This window comes from Triticum urartu, chromosome 1A, assembly GCF_056163025.1.
Source record: "Triticum urartu cultivar PI428250 chromosome 1A, HENAU_Tu73, whole genome shotgun sequence".
Taxonomy (NCBI): Eukaryota; Viridiplantae; Streptophyta; class Magnoliopsida; order Poales; family Poaceae; genus Triticum; species Triticum urartu.
In genome coordinates, this window is record NC_141873.1 from 99,721,892 (window position 1) to 99,741,259 (window position 19,368).

Here is a 19,368-nt window from a genome sequence, read left to right on the forward strand (position 1 = left end):
TGGTTTGATTTATACAGTTTTTCAGTTTGTACGGTATTAATACTTCGGTAAATATGGTATGAAATTAAAATACGGTTCGGTTTCGGTATATACCAAATTGTTTCGGTATGGTTTCGGTATATACCATAAAAACCAAAGTTGACGCGAATTTGGAAATGATGTAATAATAATTAGCAAATTTATGACTCAAAACACATACTATTCTACACAAATAGTATATGACTATATATATAAGTATATATGCATGCATTGATTCATCTGTTGATGGTTATGGACGTGCTTAGCATTTTAAAAATAGAAAAATGACTATGTTACAAGAAAAAATTACGTGCTTAGTAGTGCATTTGACTCATGTACAAGAAAAATGACAACTTGTATGGTTGTTCATCTCAAGAAATATAAATTTATTTTTTATTTCGGTTTACTCGGTTAACCGTTCGGTTTTCCGGTATATACCATAAAAACCAAGTTCAAATCGGTATGAAAAGTTCATACCATACCGAAACCAGAAACCATAAAAACCATAAAATTGGTTCGGTTCGGTTTATTTTCGTATGGTTTTTCAGTTCGCTTTTTAAATGCACAGAGTGAATTCTCATGTCTTGCGCAATGTGGTTCTATGCCGACACTTAGTTGACTAAACGATGTGGTTTTTCAGTAAGAGGGTGCGGCCCCATTGCAACACATGGCCTATTTCGTCGTGGCAATTGATGATGGTGTAGTTTTTAAGGACTAAAATGGCTGAATGCAAGGGTACTATTTTCTCCTGGTGCAATGCATGGGCATATTAAATTGTTTATCAAGTACTCCCTCTATAAATTAATATAGTACGTAGGTCTCTACTTTATAAAGGGAGTATTAAAGTTTATTCATCAAGTAATTAATAAAATTTTATAACTGAAAGAAGTGTACACACATTTAAAAATCTTCTTGTAATTTTAAAATGTATTCATGCCTTTGTAATAATTTTTCATTTATTGTAAAAATGTGTTCACAAATTTGAAAATGTTCATATATTTTCATATAGAAAAGGCAAAAAGAAGTGTCCACATTTAAAAAACCTTGAGTTGATGGAAAATATGTGTGCATGAATATTATAGAAATATTCATGTAATTTTAAGAAGTTTTCACACAGTTAAAATCAGTCTTGAATTTTTTAGAAGTGTTTGAACATTTTTAAAAAAAATCTGTATTCGCAAAAATAAAAATATATAAAACGGAACAAAAAAAGAGAGAGAATGGCGTACGAGTTGCCTTGCGCGTGACGAAGAGATTTCAAAGTGAGCTGTCCCTGCGACTGCGAGCGTCACCCGCGTAAGTTTCAAAAAAAAAGCGTCACCCGCGTAAACGCGACGCGTACCCAAAATCTGTCTGAATCCCCCGCCAATTCGGAGACGCGCGCCGCCAGTGCCAGCCCATAAACAGCCTCGATCCTCCTTGTCCTCGATCCTTATCCTCCTCAATCCTCATCCTCGATCCTTCCTCCCATCCACCTCGATCTCCTCTGCTCCCGATTCACACGAATCCCCGCCCCTCTTGCTTTGATCTGCTCTCGGCGCGCGTTCTAAGCTCAGATCATGCCGACGGCCATCCGCAAGCGCCCGGCGGCGGGACAAGAACCGCGCGTCCATGGCGGCAAGAAGCCCCGGTACGCGTTCGGTAGCATCTCCGACTATGAGAAGCTTGAGGTGCTTGGAGAAGGCACCTACGGCGAGGTGTTCAAGGCGCACGACCGCCGCACCGGCAAGAAGGTCGCCGTGAAGTGGGTCCGCGGCAACGGGGCCGGCGGACACGGCCCGCCCGACATCCGCGGGATCACCCGCGAGGCCGGCTGCCTCGGCACGTGCCGGTTTGTTTTCTGCACATAAAACAACATCATGGCAGTTCTGCTGAAAACAACGTCAGTACGGGTTAGTTCCATTCAAATCATACAAGTTAGAGTCCAAAATAAGGGCAAAAGTGTTTGGAAAAGTAGATACGACGGAGACGTATCAGGGGTCACATCATAAACTGGACCAGTTGAACTGCCAGGAGAACTATCAAACAAAGGACTTCTCGCTCGAATCTCCAAGAAAGAGTCCACATCAAATAGACCAGATGATTGTGCAGGTGAATTACTAACTTGTGGCGGATCCTAAAACGGTAAATCGTCATCACTTCCAGGTTCAAATAAGCCAAATGAAGGCCCATCTTCAAGTGTCCCTGGCCTCCTTGTCAAATTCACAAATGGGTAGCTTGGGCTGCGAGGCGACTTTTGTTCAATGTTTACCTTGCTGCAAGAATCTTCTCCCTTGGCATTGCTATGAACATTGACATTGCCATGAACACTGCCATTGATGTGGTCGCTCTTCTTGCCTGGGACAGTGTTTGTGTGATCCACTTCAACTGCTGGATCCCCACTCTTTGCGCCTTCTGGTTGCTTAGACTGTTGCGGAAACAATTCAGTGGCAGTGGCTGTAGCGGTTGTTGTAGTCACATGCACGCCATCTGGTTGCTTAGGCTGCTGCGGAGAAGATTTGGTGGCAGTGGCTGTAGCGGTTGCTGTAGTCCCATGCACGCCATCTGGTTTCTTAGGCTGCTGCGGAAACAATTCAGTGGCATCGCACATGCCTGCTGTGGGAGCTCCTGATACACTGAAAGTGACATCTGCCACTTCATCTTGGGCCTCATCCCTCCTGGATCCAGCTTTGACTGCCTCAGACAACATTAGGCCCATGCGTTTGCAATACATGACCTGCAACGTCCTCCCAAATGAGCTCAACGTGGCATTAAGTTCTGTAGCATGTAGCTCTTTGTGCTTGTTGTATATGTCACGAAGATGTGGGGGCAGCTGCGAATGCATAAAAACAAAAAAAAGAGATGAGAGCGGGAAAAGGAACATTAGTTGTTAGTAAGTAGTTTTGACATGGCAGTCAAGCAAGATACGTGATACAATGAAATGTTGTATGGGTCTCACCTCTAACTCCTCGAATGTAGGCAATGCGTGTAGCCACTCCTCCAAAGAACCACACACATCATCACCACCGCCCATGTTATTCAGAGGTGGCTCGTGCACAGTCTCTTCTCTTCCATCAGTACCCTCCATACCACCCTTAGGTGGTTCTTGAGAGCCCACATCATCTCCCCCTTGTGGATTGGCTTGTGTGTGCGAGCCTCCGGCACATCCATAACGGGTGTTGCGGAAGCAACATCTCCACCTTGGGTATTTGTTTCGGGCAGATCCTCTGTGACACTGCCTTGTATTGATCTTTGGGCAAGCTGATCTACATATAACATAAACTTGGGTGTTGCATACGGTGTACTGGAGCTGAACTGCATTTGAAAAAAGTGAAACAAGGATTCAGAAATTTGCAAAGAAAACAAAAGGTCATGTGTCCAAAAAAATGAAAAAAAGAAGATACTTATAGGGCCAGTTCTTTTCACCTCTGGCTTATGAAGAAGCCACTGTGGAAATAAGCCCCAGACAAGCCGTTGTGGAAATAAGCCCAGTGAAAATAAGCCATCCAGTTCTTTTTAGCCTCTGTGTGTTTAGCTTATTTTCTATATACCCAATAAAAAGTCTGTAATACCCCCTAATTTTTTTTGTTGAAATAATAATTGGGTTATTTTGTATTGTTTAGCCGCACATACGAACATAAAATTTATTTTGAAACATCGCTAAATTATAACAAGTCCACATAAGGAAGATCATTGTCGCACATACGGAAAAAACTCGTCCGTAGTACTTGAGAAGAAAGAAAGATATTCTAAATATTACATGGTTCTCCCAACAAAAGCATACACAATAAAGCTATTCATCAAGGAAAGACACTCGCAGCAATAGCATCTCATACACTTCCCATATTGCCTTCATCATAGGGTGCAAAGTGATGAGAAGCGCTCTCCTCGTGAACATAGGATCCATTCTCAACCATATCAAAATGCTCATCAGGTAGTTTGCTCTCACGGATGTAGTTATGAAGACAAGTACATGTAGTAATTATCATTGTTTGTGTTTCAACTTTGTAACGCCTAATGCCAAGAAGGATTCGCCATTTCATCTTGAGAACACCAAAAGTTCTTTCGATGACGTTTCGTAGTGAGGAATGTAGATGATTAAAGGTCTCATTTCTCCCTTGTGGAGGTACTTGTTGGAAATCAGGTACATGGTACCGTTGTCCTTTGTATGGTGCTAGATAGCCATCTCTGTTTGGATAGCCTGAGTCAACAAGATAGTATTTTCCTATACAGGGAACAAAAATACAATGAAGAGCGGTAATTTAAAGCAAAAGGCTAGTGTAAAAAAATGCATGTACGAGTAATTACCATTCGGAGGGTGTGGGAAACTAGGATATTCAGCTCGTGCATCAGCCCATACACGGGTGTCATAAACAGATCCAGGCCATCCAGCAACAACAAAAATGAACCTCATATCAAAATCACATATTGCCATGACATTCTGAGTGGTGACACCTTTTCTGTTCCGATATTTGGGCAGCTCTTTTTCCGGCACAATACAAGGTATGTGTGTTCCATCTATGGCCCCAATGGCATCCTTGAAGTGAGGCCAAAATCTTGGTTTTTTAAGCGAGTCGTGAACTTGGGTGAAAGTTTCATCTTTGGGTCGTAGGTAATCACCAGCCATACAATATACACACCTTAAAACCTCTTTAAACTTTTTGTTAATTGTAGACCGACTGTGTTCAAATCGATCCGCAATATTTTCGGTGGTCTGGCATGTCCCCAAAGTCCATAAAAATAGTGCCAACGCTTCTTTACTTGACATTTTGCAAGTTGACTTTAAACCGTATTTCTCAACTAGCATGTCATGCAATGGGTAAAACACTGACCTCCGCATCCTAAACATTGAGTAGAATGCTTTTGGATTTATCTCTTTCTCTTGCACCCATTGCAACCCTGTCATCATTGGTGCTCTTCTAGGTGCATAGGGCACCCTCTCTTTGTTTTGAAGATAATGTGCCATTGCAAGAATGCAGAAATCTAATTCTTCATCTTCATCCTCAATAGAGATATCCATCTGTCATATAAAGAACACAATATAGATGCATTATAATTTGGTACACAATAAAACAAAATAATTTGAGCCGTCAAACATGATACATGGCTTTAAAAATGAGTAGAAAAAAGATCCATGATGCATACGAATTGGTGACAAACAATCCACTTTCCCTATATTACAATCTGAGTGCAAACAAGAGGTTCCAAACAAAACATAGGTTCACGACAGTACAAGTCGATAGCAAGTAATTTTGTTCAAACAAAATAACATCACAGAAGTTCTAATCTTTTTTCATAAAGAGATCCCATGTCCTCTTGATCCATTCAAGCCTCACACTAGCAGTCTCATCCTTGAGGGCACTGAACACATCACGATGTTCCTTCTTCGTAAACAGTTGTAGAGCATAGAAATACACATCACTTCCAGGACGACCTCCATTGTTCACCACCATGGTCGTCATCTCTTTTATCTCATCTCTCATATGATCCACATTTGTTTGAGACGTCGCCGAATTGCGGCTAATCTCCCTCCTCTCCCAAAGGTCAACCATACGGTTAAATACCATTTTATCATCACTATCTTTTACCGCCTTTTGGACCATCTTGGGACTCGGTGAATAAGGACATGATCTCTTCTTTCGACCTTTAGATGAAACATTGGTGGGTGTAACTTGGTTAACATCTAACTCACATCCCGAGCCGTCCTCATTACCCTCTTAAATGTTAATTTGAGAAGCATCAACTTGAGACGAGGGAGTTGCGACCCTTGCATATGCATTCGTCACACTATGGTCATCAAATATAAAACTCATTCTTTGCTCATCAACTAATGGAGCATATCGGAACTTGGCGGCAATCTCATTCCTCTGCAGAAAAATCACACAAATAAATTAATTAAGAAATTGGATGGCAAAGTAACAAGTAAAAGTAATATGAATGCTTCAATACCTGTATCTCATTCGCCCACCATTCATCGGTAGCCGCAATGCTCCTAGTAACAGGATCTATTCCAATGCGAGATGCCTTTTGGTTCAACGTCTTCCAACAATTGTACTCTTTTTTAAGTAAATCCCACCTATTCTTGAATTGCTTGCGAACATAATTTCTGTTTGTCTGCTCATTGAACTTCCTTATCATATTTTCATACCCAATTGGGCTCAAATGTCCATCAGAACGGTTATTTGCATTCGCTTCTTCAACACAAATGTCAAGGAAAATTTTATGGGCAACAGGATCCCAATTTGCTTTCCCAGATTTACCTTTATCCATCTATCATAAAATGAATGTTACAATTTTAATCAAATAGCGCATACCCCATACCCCCATACCACATAACACGTAGCAGAAATAAAATCCCACTATGTATTTAATTAAAAAATTAGCTCACTGCCACAACACCAAATTCATACATGACAAAGTATTTTTGGTCATACAAATACACGTGCATAGCAATCAGTGTACAATTAGAAGTGCTACTCGTACTACGAGCAATCGATTAGCAACACCAAGATAATACTCGCACATCGCTGGACGATCTTCGCTTTGATCTTTATAGTGCTAGTACTAACGTACGCGTAGATCACTCGGCCGATTGCCACAGGAGCGTATCTATAGGAGCAATCCTACCCGGTGATAATTGTTCAAACCTACACAGATACATACACATGTATTGCACCGGACCCAGATACACTCATAACATCATGCATCACATGCAGATCAGGAAAGAAGTCCGGAGCAGAAAGATGAGAGGACAGACGGTGCTTACCTTGGTAAGAGCTTGGACGGGGACGATCGGACTGGAGCTTGCCATGAAGATGGGAGTAGCTAGTGTGCAGGACGGAAGTGCAGCAGGACGGGAAGCAGCAGAGGGACGGGCGGAGGCCAGCGATTGCGACGTTGGGAGCGACGTTGGTTAACCTCCCTGCATGGCGTCAGGAAGGACGACGGCGGCGGCGGCTAGCTGGACAAGAGGCGGCGGCAAGGAAACCTAGCAGACGCCCGAAGCGGATGATGCGTCGGTGTAGGATCTAGAAGTAGACGTGTCTAGAGGGGGGGTGATTAGACACATAAGGCTCAAGTTGCAATTTTTAAGCTTTTTCGGTTTAAGTGGAGTTTAGGCACAATTTCAACACACACAATACATATCAAGCAAGCATGCAAAGAGTATATGAGCAGCGGAATGTAAAGCATGCAACTTGCGAGAATGTAAAGAGAAGGGTTTGGAGAATTCAAACGCAATTGGAGACACGGATGTTTTTCCCGTGGTTCGGATAGGTGGTGCTATCCTACATCCACGTTGATGGAGACTTCAACCCACGAAGGGTAACGGTTGCGCGAGTCCACACAGGGCTCCACCCAAGGGTAACGGTTGCGCGAGTCCACACAGGGCTCCACCCACGAAGGGTCCACGAAGAAGCAACCACCCACAAAGGGTCCATGAAGAAGCAACCTTGTCTATCCCACCATGGCCATCGCCCACACAGGACTTGCCTCACTAGCGGTAGATCTTCACGAAGTAGGCGATCTCCTTGCCCTTACAAACTCCTTGGTTCAACTCCACAATCTTGTCGGAGGCTCCCAAGTGACACCTAGCCAATCTAGGAGACACCACTCTCCAAGAAGTAACAAATGGTGTGTAGGTAATGAACTCCTTGCTCTTGTGCTTCAAATGATAGTCTCCCCAACACTCAACTCTCTCTCATAGGATTTGGATTTGGTTGAAAGGAGGATTTGAGTGGAAAGAAACTTGGGAAGGCTAGAGATCAAGATTCATATGGTAGGAATGGAATGTCTTGGTCTCAACACATGAGTAGGTGGTTCTCTCTCAGAACATATGAGTTGGAATAGTGTGTGTGTTCTGATGGCTCTCTCATCGAATGAGAAGAAGGTGGAGGGGTATATATATAGCCTCCACACAAAATCCAACCGTTACACAGTTTTCCAATCTCGGTGGGACCGAATCAATAAACTCGGTCGGACCGAAAATGTAAACCTAGTGACCGTTAGAGATTTCGGTGGGACCGACTGGATCAACTCGGTGGGACCGATGTGCTGGGGTTAGGGTAAATCCAAAACTTGGTTTGACCGATTACTCAAACTCGGTGGGACCGATTTGGGTAATAAGTGAAACTGAGATTTGGCCAAGCAAACTCGGTGGAACCGATTGCATATCTTGGTGGGACCGAGAATATTGCAATGGGTAACAGAGAGTTTGCAAGCCCATCTCGGTGAGACCGAGATCCCATCGGTGAGACCGAAATGATTAGGGTTTGGCAGTGGCTTATGACAATTGGAACTCGGTGGCGCCGGATAGGAAAAATCGGTAGGACCGAGTTTGGCTTAGGGTTTAGGTCATATGTGGAAGTGGGAAAGTAGCTGAGGGTTTTGGAGCATATCACTAAGCACATGAAGCAAGAGGCTCATTAAGCAACACCCCATCCCTCCTTAATAGTATTGGCTTTTCCTAAAGACTCAATGTGATCTTGGATCACTAAAATATAAAATGAAGAGTCTTGAGCTTGAAGCTTGAGCCAATCCTTTGTCCTTAGCATCTTGAAGGAGTTCCCACAACCTTTAGTCCATGCCACTCCATTGTTGAACTTATCTGAAACATCCTAGATCGAAATGTTAGTCCAACAAGAGATATGTTGTCATCAATTATCAAAACCACCTAGGGAGCACTTGTGCTTTCAATCTCCCCCTTTTTGGTAATTGATGGCAACATACATCAAAGCTTTAGATAAAGATATAAAGAACAGCAAGTAAAGCTTTGGAAGGACATGTAACCTACATGTATGCACTCATGTAAATATGAAATAGAGAGGCATGTGAGAGCATAACCATGACAGAGTAGGCAAAGTGTTACATGTATCTTGGCCATATGCATCAGAGCAAAAGATTATCAAGGAAAATACCTTCATGCTCATGAGTCCTTCTTGCAAACAGTATGTACATAAGCAAGAACTCCTCATACTCATGATTTTGATGCATATACTTACCTTGTGGTCGTGAGTTGGCTTAGGATGGAATGAACCTGCACAAACAAGGTTAGATAACACAGGTACGTCCACTAGCCAGAGCAAACAAAAGAAACCACAAGAATACCAAGATTGGGATGACATGTAGAGAGTGAGTACAAGGTACCATATTGAATTCAACATGTCCCCAAGAATAAAGATATGCAATGAATTTGACTGATTTCTTTCCCTTAGGTGTCTTGCTCTCCCTGAATCTTACATGGGATATTGGGAGAACATAGGAAACAGAAAATCAGAGCTGAAGGATATGAATAGAACTAAATTCAAATGAGTTCATATGAACATGTCTTTCCCCCAAAAAGACATGTGGCATCTCTCCTCTTGAACATCAAGCATCTGGGATCCTTGAGTATTCTCTCCCCCTTGGAGATTTCTTTCTCCCCCTTAATATATGGGATCCTTGAGTATTCTCTCCCCCTTAGGTGATAAGCTTTTGATGTGATCTCTCTCTCCCTGATGATAAGCTTATCTCTCTCTCCCTGATGATAAGCTTTGATGTGATCTCTCTCTCCCCCTTTGACATCATTTTCCAAGAAGGTTGTTCCTGGAATCCGTCGAATAGGTTTGGTCCTTGAGATTCAGTACAAAGCAGGGAATAAAACTGTGATGCTTGTAGAGGACAAGATTCATTGAGTGGAGCTGGATCAGAAGAAATATAGAATATGTGGCAAACTATTTTTCCTGTTGCGAAATCGGTGGCACTGAGTGGCATGTTTCGGTAGTACCGAAGGGATTCGGTTGGACCGAAAATGGCTATTCGGTGAAACCGAGTTCATCACAGAGAAAAACACTTGTCACCTCAGCTCACTGTTGGAAATATGCCCTATAGGCAATAATAAATTGGTTATTATTATATTTCCTTGTTCATGATAATCGTTTATTATCCATGCTAGAATTGTACTGATAGGAAACTCAGATACATGTGTGGATACATAGACAAAACCATGTCCCTAGTAAGCCTCTAGTTGACTAGCTCGTTGATCAATAGATGGTTACGGTTTCCTGACCATGGACATTGGATGTCGTTGATAACGGGATCACATCATTAGGAGAATGATGTGATGGACAAGACCCAATCCTAAGCATAGCACTAGATCGTGTAGTTCGTATGCTAAAGCTTTTCTAATGTCAAGTATCATTTCCTTAGACCATGAGATTGTGCAACTCCCGAATACCGTAGGAGTACTTTGGGTGTGCCAAACGTCACAACGTAACTGGGTGACTATAAAGGTGCACTACGGGTATCTCCGAAAGTGTCTGTTGGGTTGGCACGAATCGAGACTGGGATTTGTCACTCCGTGTGACGGAGAGGTATCTCTGGGACCACTCGGTAGGACATCATCCTAATGTGCACAATGTGATCAAGGAGTTGATCACGGGATGATGTGTTACGGAACGAGTAAAAGAGACTTGCTGGTAACGAGATTGAACAAAGTATCGGGATATCGACGATCGAATCTCGGGCAAGTATCGTACCGCTAGACAAAGGGAATTGTATACAGGATTGATTAAGTCCTTGACATCATGGTTCATCCGATGAGATCATCGTGGAACATGTGGGAGCCAACATGGGTATCCAGATCCCGCTGTTGGTTATTGACCGGAGAGTCATCTCGGTCATGTCTGCATGTCTCCCGAACCCGTAGGGTCTACACACTTAAGGTTCAGTGACGCTAGGGTTATAGAGATATTAGTATGCGGTAACCCGAAAGATGTTCGGAGTCCCGTATGAGATCCCGGACGTCACGAGGAGTTCCGGAATGGTCCGGAGGTAAATAATTATATATAGGAAGTGCTATTTCGGCCATCGGGACAAGTTTCGGGGTCACCGGTATTGTACCGGGACCACCGGAAGGGTCCCGGGGGTCCACCGGGTGGGGCCACCTGCCCCGGGGGGCCACATGGGCTGTAGGGGGTGCGCCTTGGCCTATATGAGCCAAGGGCACCAGCCCCAAGAGGCCCATGCGCCAAGAGAAGAGGGGAAAGGAAGAGTCCTAAAGGGGGAAGGCGCCTCCGAGGTGCCTTGGGGAGGATGGACTCCTCCCCCCTTGGCCGCACCCTTCCTTGGAGGAAGGGGCAAGGCTGCACCCTCCCCTTCTCCCTTGGCCCTATATATAGTGGGGGGAAGGGAGGGAAACCATCCCCAAGCCCTGGCACCTCCCTCTCCCTCCCATGACACATCTCCCTCCTCCCGCAGCGCTTGGCGAAGCCCTGTTGGAATCCCGCTACTTCCACCACCACGCCGTCGTGTTGTTGGATCTCCATCAACCTCTCCTCCCCCCTTGCTGGATCAAGAAGGAGGATACGTCGCTGCTCCGTACGTGTGTTGAACGCGGAGGTGCCGTCCGTTTGGCGCTAGGATCATCGGTGATTTGGATCACGACGAGTACGACTCCATCAACCCCGTTCTCTTGAATGCTTCCGCGCGCGATCTACAAGGGTATGTAGATCCACTCCTCCCTCGTTGCTAGATGACTCCATAGATTGATCTTGGTGACACGTAGAAAAATTTTGAATTATTGCTACGTTCCCCAACAGTGGCATCATGAGCTAGGTCTATGCGTAGATTCTATGCACGAGTAGAACACAAAGTAGTTGTAGGCGTTGATTTTGTTCAATATGCTTACCGTTACTAGTCCAATATTGATTTGGCGGCATTGTGGGATGAAGCGGCCCGGACCGACCTTACACGTACTCTTACGTGAGACTGGTTCCACCGACTGACATGCACTAGTTGCATAAGGTGGCTAGCGGGTGTCTATCTCTCCCACTTTAGTCGGATCGGATTCGATGAAAAGGGTCCTTATGAAGGGTAAATAGCAATTGGCATATCACGTTGTGGTTTTTGCGTAGGTAAGAAACGTTCTTGCTAGAAACCCATAGCAGCCACGTAAAACATGCAAACAACAATTAGAGGACGTCTAACTTGTTTTTGCAGGGTATGCTATGTGATGTGATATGGCCAAAGGATGTGATGAATGATATATGTGATGTATGAGATTGATCATGTTCTTGTAATAGGAATCACGACTTGCATGTCGATGAGTATGACAACCGGCAGGAGCCATAGGAGTTGTCTTAATTTATTTATGACCTGCGTGTCAACATAAACGTCATGTAATTACTTTACTTTATTGCTAACTGTTAGCTGTAGTAGTAGAAGTAATAGATGACGTGACAACTTCATGGAGACACGATGATGGAGATCATGATGATGGAGATCATGGTGTCATGCCAGTGACAAGATGATCATGGAGCCCCAAGATGGAGATCAAAGGAGCTATATGATATTGGCCATATCATGTCACTATTATTTGATTGCATGTGATGTTTATCATGTTTATACATCTTGTTTACTTAGAATGACGGTAGTAAATAAGATGATCCCTCATTAAAAATTTCAAGAAAGTGTTCCCCCTAACTGTGCACTGTTGCGATAGTTTGTTGTTTCGAAGCACCACGTGATGATCGGGTGTGATAGATTCTAACGTTCACATACAACGGGTGTAAGACAGATTTACACACGCGAAACACTTAGGTTGACTTGACGAGCCTAGCATGTGTACAGACATGGCCTCGGAACACAAGAGACCGAAAGGTCGAGCATGAGTTGTATGGTAGATACGATCAACATGAAGATGTTCACCGATGTTGACTAGTCCGTCTCACGTGATGATCGGACACGGCCTAGTTGACTCGGATCATGTAATCACTTAGATGACTAGAGGGATGTCTATCTGAGTGGGAGTTCATAAGATGAACTTAATTATCCTGAACATAGTCAAAAGGTCTTCGCAAATTATGTCGTAGCTCGCGCTTCAGTTCTACTGTTTAGATATGTTCCTAGAGAAAGTTTAGTTGAAAGATTATAGTAGCAATTATGCGGACTAGGTCCGTAAACTGAGGATTGTCCTCATTGCTTCATAGAAGGCTTATGTCCTTAATGCACCGCTCAGTGTGCTGAACCTCGAACGTCGTCTGTGGATGTTGCGAACATCTGACATACACGTTTTGATGACTACATGATAGTTCAGTGCGTAATGCTAAATGGTTTAAAATTGAGGCACCAAAGACGTTTTTGAAACATCGCAGAACATATGAGATGTTCCAAGGACTGAAATTGGGATTTCAGGCTCGTGCCCACGTCAAGAGGTATAAGACCTCCGACGATTTTCTTAGCCTGCAAACTAAGGGAGAAAAGCTCAATTGTTGCGCTTGTGCTCAGATTGTCTGAGTACAACAATCGCTTGAATCGAGTGGGAGTTGATCTTCCAGATGAAATAGTGATGGTTCTCCGAAGACATTACCACCAAGCTGCTAGAGCTTCGTGATGAACTATAATATATCAGGGACATATATGATGATCCTTGACATATTCGCGATGTTTGACACCATAAAAGTAGAAATCAAGAAGGAGCATCAATTGTTGATGGTTGGTGAAACCACTAGTTTCAAGAAGGGCAAGGGCAAGAAGGGATACTTCATGAAATGGCAATTCAGCTGCTGCTCTAGTGAAGAAACCCAAGGTTGAACCCAAACCCGAGACTAAGTGCTTCTGTAATAAGGGGAACAGCCACTGGAGCAGAATTACCCTAGATACTTGGTAGATGAGAAGGCTGGCAAGGTCGATAGAAGTATATTGGATATACATTGTATTGATGTGTACTTTACTAGTACTCCTAGTAGCACCAGGGTATTAGATACCGATTCAGTTGCTAAGTGTTACTAACTCGAAATAAAAGCTACGGAATAAACGGAGACTAGCTAAAGGTGAGCTGACGATATGTGTTGGAAGTGTTTCCAATGTTGATATGATCAAGCATCGCACGCTCCCTCTACCATCGAGATTGGTGTTTGTGTTGAGCATAGACATGATTGGATTATGTCTATCGCAATATGGTTATTCATTTAAAGAGAATAATGGTTACTCTGTTTATTTGAATAATACCTTCAAATGGTCTTACACCTGAAATGAATGGTTTATTGAATCTCGATCGTAGTGATACACATGTTCATGCCAAAAGATAGTAATGATAGTACCACCTACTTGTGGCACTGCCACGTAAGTCATATCGGTATAAAACGCATGAAGAAGCTCCATGTTGATGGATCTTTGGGCTCACTCGTTTTTGAAAAGTTTGAGACATGCGAACCATGTCTATTGGTATATATGCATGAAGAAACTCCATGCAAATGGACCGTTTTGACTCACTTGATTTTGAATCACTTGAGACATGCAAATCATACCACATGGGCAAGATGACTGAAAGCCTCGGTTTCAGTAAAATGGAACTAGAAAGCAACTTGTTGGAAGTAATACATTTTGATGTGTGCAGTCCAATGAGTGCTGAGGCGTGTAGTGGATATCGTTATGTTCTTACTTCACAGATGATTTGAGTAGATGTTGAGTATATTTACTTGATGAATCACGAGTCTGAATTATTGAAAGGTTCAAGTAATTTCAGGGTGAAGTTGAAAGATCGTCGTGACAAGAGGATAAAGTATCTATGATATGATCATAGAGATGAATATCTGAATTACGAGTTTGGCACAGAATTAAGACATTGTGGAAATTGTTTCACAACTAATACAGCCTGGAACACCATAGTGTGATGGTGTGTCCGAACATCATAACTGCACCCTATTGGATATGATGCATACCATGATGTCTCTTATCGAATTACCACGATAGTTTATGGGTTAGGCATTATAGACAACCACATTCACTTTAAATAGGGCACCACATAATTCCGATGAGATGACACCATATGAACTATGGTTTAGAGAAACCTAAGCTGTCATTTCTTTAAAAGTTTGGGGCTGCGACGCTTATGTGGAAAAAGTTTCAGGCTGATAAGCTCGAACCCAAAGCGGATAAATGCATCTTCATAGGACACCCAAAACAGTTGGGTATACCTCCTATCTCAGATTCGAAAGCAATAAGGGATTGTTTCTAGAATCGGGTCCTTTCTCGAGGAAAAGTTTCTCTCGAAGGAATTGAGTGGGAGGATGGTGGAGACTTGATGAGGTTATTGAACCGTCTCTTCAACTAGTGTGTAGCAGGGCACAGGAAGTTGTTCCTGTGGCACCTACATCAATTGAAGTGGAAGCTTATGATAGTGATCATGAAACTTCAGATCAAGTCACTACCAAACCTCGTGGGATGACAAGGATGTGTACTACTTCAGAGTGGTAAGTGATCCTGTCTTGGAAGTCATGTTGCTAGCAACAATGAACCTACGAGCTATGGAGAAGCGATGGTGGGCCCGAATTCCGATAAATGGCTCGAGGCCATAAAATCCGAGAGAGGATCCATGTATGAAAACAAAGTGTAGACTTTGGAAGAACTACTTGATGGTCGTGAGGCTGTTGAGTACAGATGGATTTAAAAGGAAGACGGACAATGATGGTAAATGTCACCATTAAGAAAGCTCGACTTGTCGTTAAGATGTTTTTCGACAAGTTCAAGGAGTTGACTATGATGAGACTTTCTCACTCATAGCGATGCTAAGAGTATGTTGGGATTATATTAGCGATTACTGCATTATTTATGAAATCTTGCAGATAGGATGTCAAAACATCGTTTTCTCAACGATTTTCTTGAGGAAAGGTTGTATGTGATACAACCGGAAGGTTTTGTTAATCCTGAAAGATGCTAATAAGTATGCAAATCTCCAGCAATCCTTCTAAGGACTGGAGTAAGCATCTCGGAGTTGGAATTTATGCTTTGATGATGATCAAAGATTTTGGGTGTATACAAAGTTTATGAGAAACTTGTATTTCCAAAGAAGTGAGTGGGAGCACTATAGGATTTCTGATGAGTATATGTTGTTGACATATTGTTGATCAGAAATGACGTAGAATTTCTGGAAAGCATATAGGGTTATTTGGAAAGTGTTTTTCATTGGAAAGCCTGGATTAAGCTACTTGAGCATTGAGCATCAAGATCTATAAGGATAGATCAAAACGCTTAATGGTACTTTCAAATGAGCACATACCTTGACATGATCTTGAAGGTGTTCAAGATGGATCAGTCAAAGAAGGAGTTCTTGCCTGAGTTGTAAGGTGTGAAGTTAAGACTTAAAGCTCGACCACGGTAGAATAGAGAGAAAGGACGAAGGTCGTCCCCTATGCTTAAGACGTAGGCTCTACAGTATGATATGCTGTGTACCGCACCTGAAGTGTGCCTTGCCATGAGTCAGTTAAGGGGTACAAGAGTGATCCAAGAATGGATCACAGGACAGCGGTCAAAGTTATCCTTAGTAACTAGTGGACTAAGGGATTTTCTCGATTATGGAGGTGATAAAGAGTTCGACGTAAAGAGTTACGTCGATGCAAGCTTAACACCTATCCGGATAGCTCTGAGTAGAGATGCCGGATACGTATAATGGAGCAACAATTTAGAATAGCTCCAAGTAGAACAGTTATTTGGAATAGCTCCAAATAGAACGTGGTAGCTACATCTAGGAGATGACATAGAGATTTGTAAAGCACACACGGATCTGAAAGGTTCAGACCCGTTGACTAAAACCTCTCTCACAAGCAACATGATCAAACCCAGAACTCATTGAGTGTTAATCACATAGTGATGTGAACTAGATGATTGACTCTAGTAAACTCTTTGGATGTTGGTCACATGGCGATGTGACCTGTGAGTGTCAATCACATGGCGATGTGAACTAGATTATTGACTCTAGTGCAAGTGGGAGACTGTTGGAAATATGCCCTAGAGGCAATAATAAATTGGTTATTATTATATTTCCTTGTTCATGATAATCGTTTATTATCCATGCTAGAATTGTACTGATAGGAAACTCAGATACATGTGTGGATACATAGACAACACCATGTCCCTAGTAAGCCTCTAGTTGACTAGCTCGTTGATCAATAGATGGTTACGGTTTCCTGACCATGGACATTGGATGTCGTTGATAACGGGATCACATCATTAGGAGAATGATGTGATGGACAAGACCCAATCCTAAGCATAGCACTAGATCGTGTAGTTCGTATGCTAAAGCTTTTCTAATGTCAAGTATCATTTCCTTAGACCATGAGATTGTGCAACTCCCGGATACCGTAGGAGTACTTTGGGTGTGCCAAACGTCACAACGTAACTGGGTGACTATAAAGGTGCACTACAGGTATCTCCGAAAGTGTCTGTTGGGTTGGCACGAATCGAGACTGGGATTTGTCACTCCGTGTGACGGAGAGGTATCTCTAGGCCCACTCGGTAGGACATCATCATAATGTGCACAATGTGATCAAGGAGTTGATCACGGGATGATGTGTTACGGAACGAGTAAAAGAGACTTGCCGGTAACGAGATTGAACAAGGTATCGGGATACCGACGATCGAATCTCGGGCAAGTATCGTACCACTAGACAAAGGGAATTGTATACGGGATTGATTAAGTCCTTGACATCGTGGTTCATCCGATGAGATCATCGTGGAACATGTGGGAGCCAACATGGGTATCCAGATCCCGCTGTTGGTTATTGACCGGAGAGTCATCTCGGTCATGTCTGCATGTCTCCCGAACCCGTAGGGTCTACACACTTAAGGTTCAGTGATGCTAGGGTTATAGAGATATTAGTATGCAGTAACCCGAAAGATGTTCGGAGTCCCGGATGAGATCCCGGACGTCACGAGGAGTTCCGGAATGGTCCGGAGGTAAATAATTATATATAGGAAGTGCTATTTCGGCCATCGGGACAAGTTTCGGGGTCACCGATATTGTACCGGGACCACCGGAAGGGTCCCGGGGGTCCACCGGGTGGGGCCACCTGCCCCGGGGGGCCACATGGGCTGTAGGGGGTGCGCCTTGGCCTATATGGGCCAAGGGCACCAGCCCCAAGAGGCCCATGCGCCAAGAGAAGAGGGGAAAGGAAGAGTCCTAAAGGGGGAAGGCGCCTCCGAGGTGCCTTGGGGAGGATGGACTCCTCCCCCCTTGGCCGCCCCTTCCTTGGAGGAAGGGGCAAGGCTGCACCCTCCCCTTCTCCCTTGGCCCTATATATAGTGGGGGGAAGGGAGGGAAACCATCCCCAAGCCCTGGCACCTCCCTCTCCCTCCCATGACACATCTCCCTCCTCCCGCAGCGCTTGGCGAAGCCCTGTTGGAATCCCGCTACTTCCACCACCACGCCGTCGTGTTGTTGGATCTCCATCAACCTCTCCTCCCCCCTTGCTGGATCAAGAAGGAGGAGACGTCGCTGCTCCGTACGTGTGTTGAACGCGGAGGTGCCATCCGTTCGGCGCTAGGATCATCGGTGATTTGGATCACGACGAGTACGACTCCATCAACCCCGTTCTCTTGAATGCTTCCGCGCGCGATCTACAAGGGTATGTAGATCCACTCCTCCCTCGTTGCTAGATGACTCCATAGATTGATCTTGGTGACACTTAGGAAAATTTTGAATTATTGCTACGTTCCCCAACATTCACTAGTCAAGTAAGATCTCACAAAGATTTGCAATGAATTAGCTGAAAGATTTGCGAGGAATTTGATGCAGAAATATGCAGAACAAAAATCAAAAAGGAAAGGGTAAAAGGTTTCTAGATGAAGTTTTTTTTTGATTGAAAAAGAAAGAAACAAATATGCAAGGGACAAATGCAATAACTCAGAAAGGAACACAAGAGAACTTCATCTAGAATTGGGCGGTGACATAGTCACCTATGTTAGAGTATATTGACTTAGGAGTCAAGTTAGAACACTTGATCATAGGTCATACTCATCGTTTAAGCTCAAAATGGGGTTACCATTTTTCGTTTAAGCATCTTGATGTATTCACATCTTGTTGAGTTGCTTTGACTCATGTCTTGGAGTAAAGCTTCTCTAAGATGGAATAACATACCTTGGGTGGTGATGTGGTTCTTGCTCATGTAGTTGAACTTGTGTGGGTGCACAAGGTTGATGTAGTTCATCAAGGGTTGGGAGCACCACTTGGAGTTTGAGTTCATCTACCTACATGGGTTAGTTCTTGCAAGGAAGAGCACTTGTGTATCCAAAAATGACAATCATGAAGCTTAATCATAGAGTTTGTCAAAGGATATGTTTCATGGTTTTGTGCTTCCTTGTCTTCAACCACTATTGTGTAGAGTCTTGGTGATGTAGAGATCGCTCAGGATATGAGTGAGTCGCAATCTTATGGAATTAGATTCAACCAAGCACCTACATGGGTTAGACAACATGCAAGGTGCAAATATATCCAAGACATAAGATAGTTATCATAAGAGATATATCATGGATTAGTCATAAGCTCATGTCTTGCATGTATCCAATGGAGTTTCTACTCCAAGTTCGAAGCATCAATGATGTTCAATTCTCCTCTCA

General features: G+C 43.4%; 1 protein-coding gene and 1 pseudogene across 1 annotated transcript; one reads left to right on the forward strand and one right to left on the reverse strand.

Moving 5' to 3' along the window:
* The first annotated feature begins 1,492 nt into the window (after positions 1–1,492).
* Positions 1,493–4,248, forward strand: LOC125532746 (uncharacterized). The gene is made up of 3 exons (XM_087537594.1): positions 1,493–1,849; positions 4,102–4,141; positions 4,231–4,248. Exons 1-3 carry the CDS (start codon positions 1,578–1,580, stop codon positions 4,246–4,248), a joined length of 330 nt encoding a protein of 109 aa, XP_087393720.1. The 5' UTR covers positions 1,493–1,577.
* A 1,031-nt stretch (positions 4,249–5,279) lies between these two features.
* On the reverse strand, positions 5,280–6,267 carry LOC147990234 (L10-interacting MYB domain-containing protein-like; annotated as a pseudogene).
* Positions 6,268–19,368: the final 13,101 nt, after the last annotated feature.

What these genes read in the sequence shown, in the direction of transcription:
- LOC125532746 (XM_087537594.1), top strand. Translation starts at nt 1,578, where the DNA reads ATGCCGACGGCCATCCGCAAGCGCCCGGCGGCGGGACAAGAACCGCGC. An exon ending in GGCTGCCTCGGCACGTGCCG is followed by an intron (nt 1,850 to 4,101) that starts GTTTGTTTTCTG and finishes AGATGATTAAAG; the next exon opens with GTCTCATTTCTCCCTTGTGG.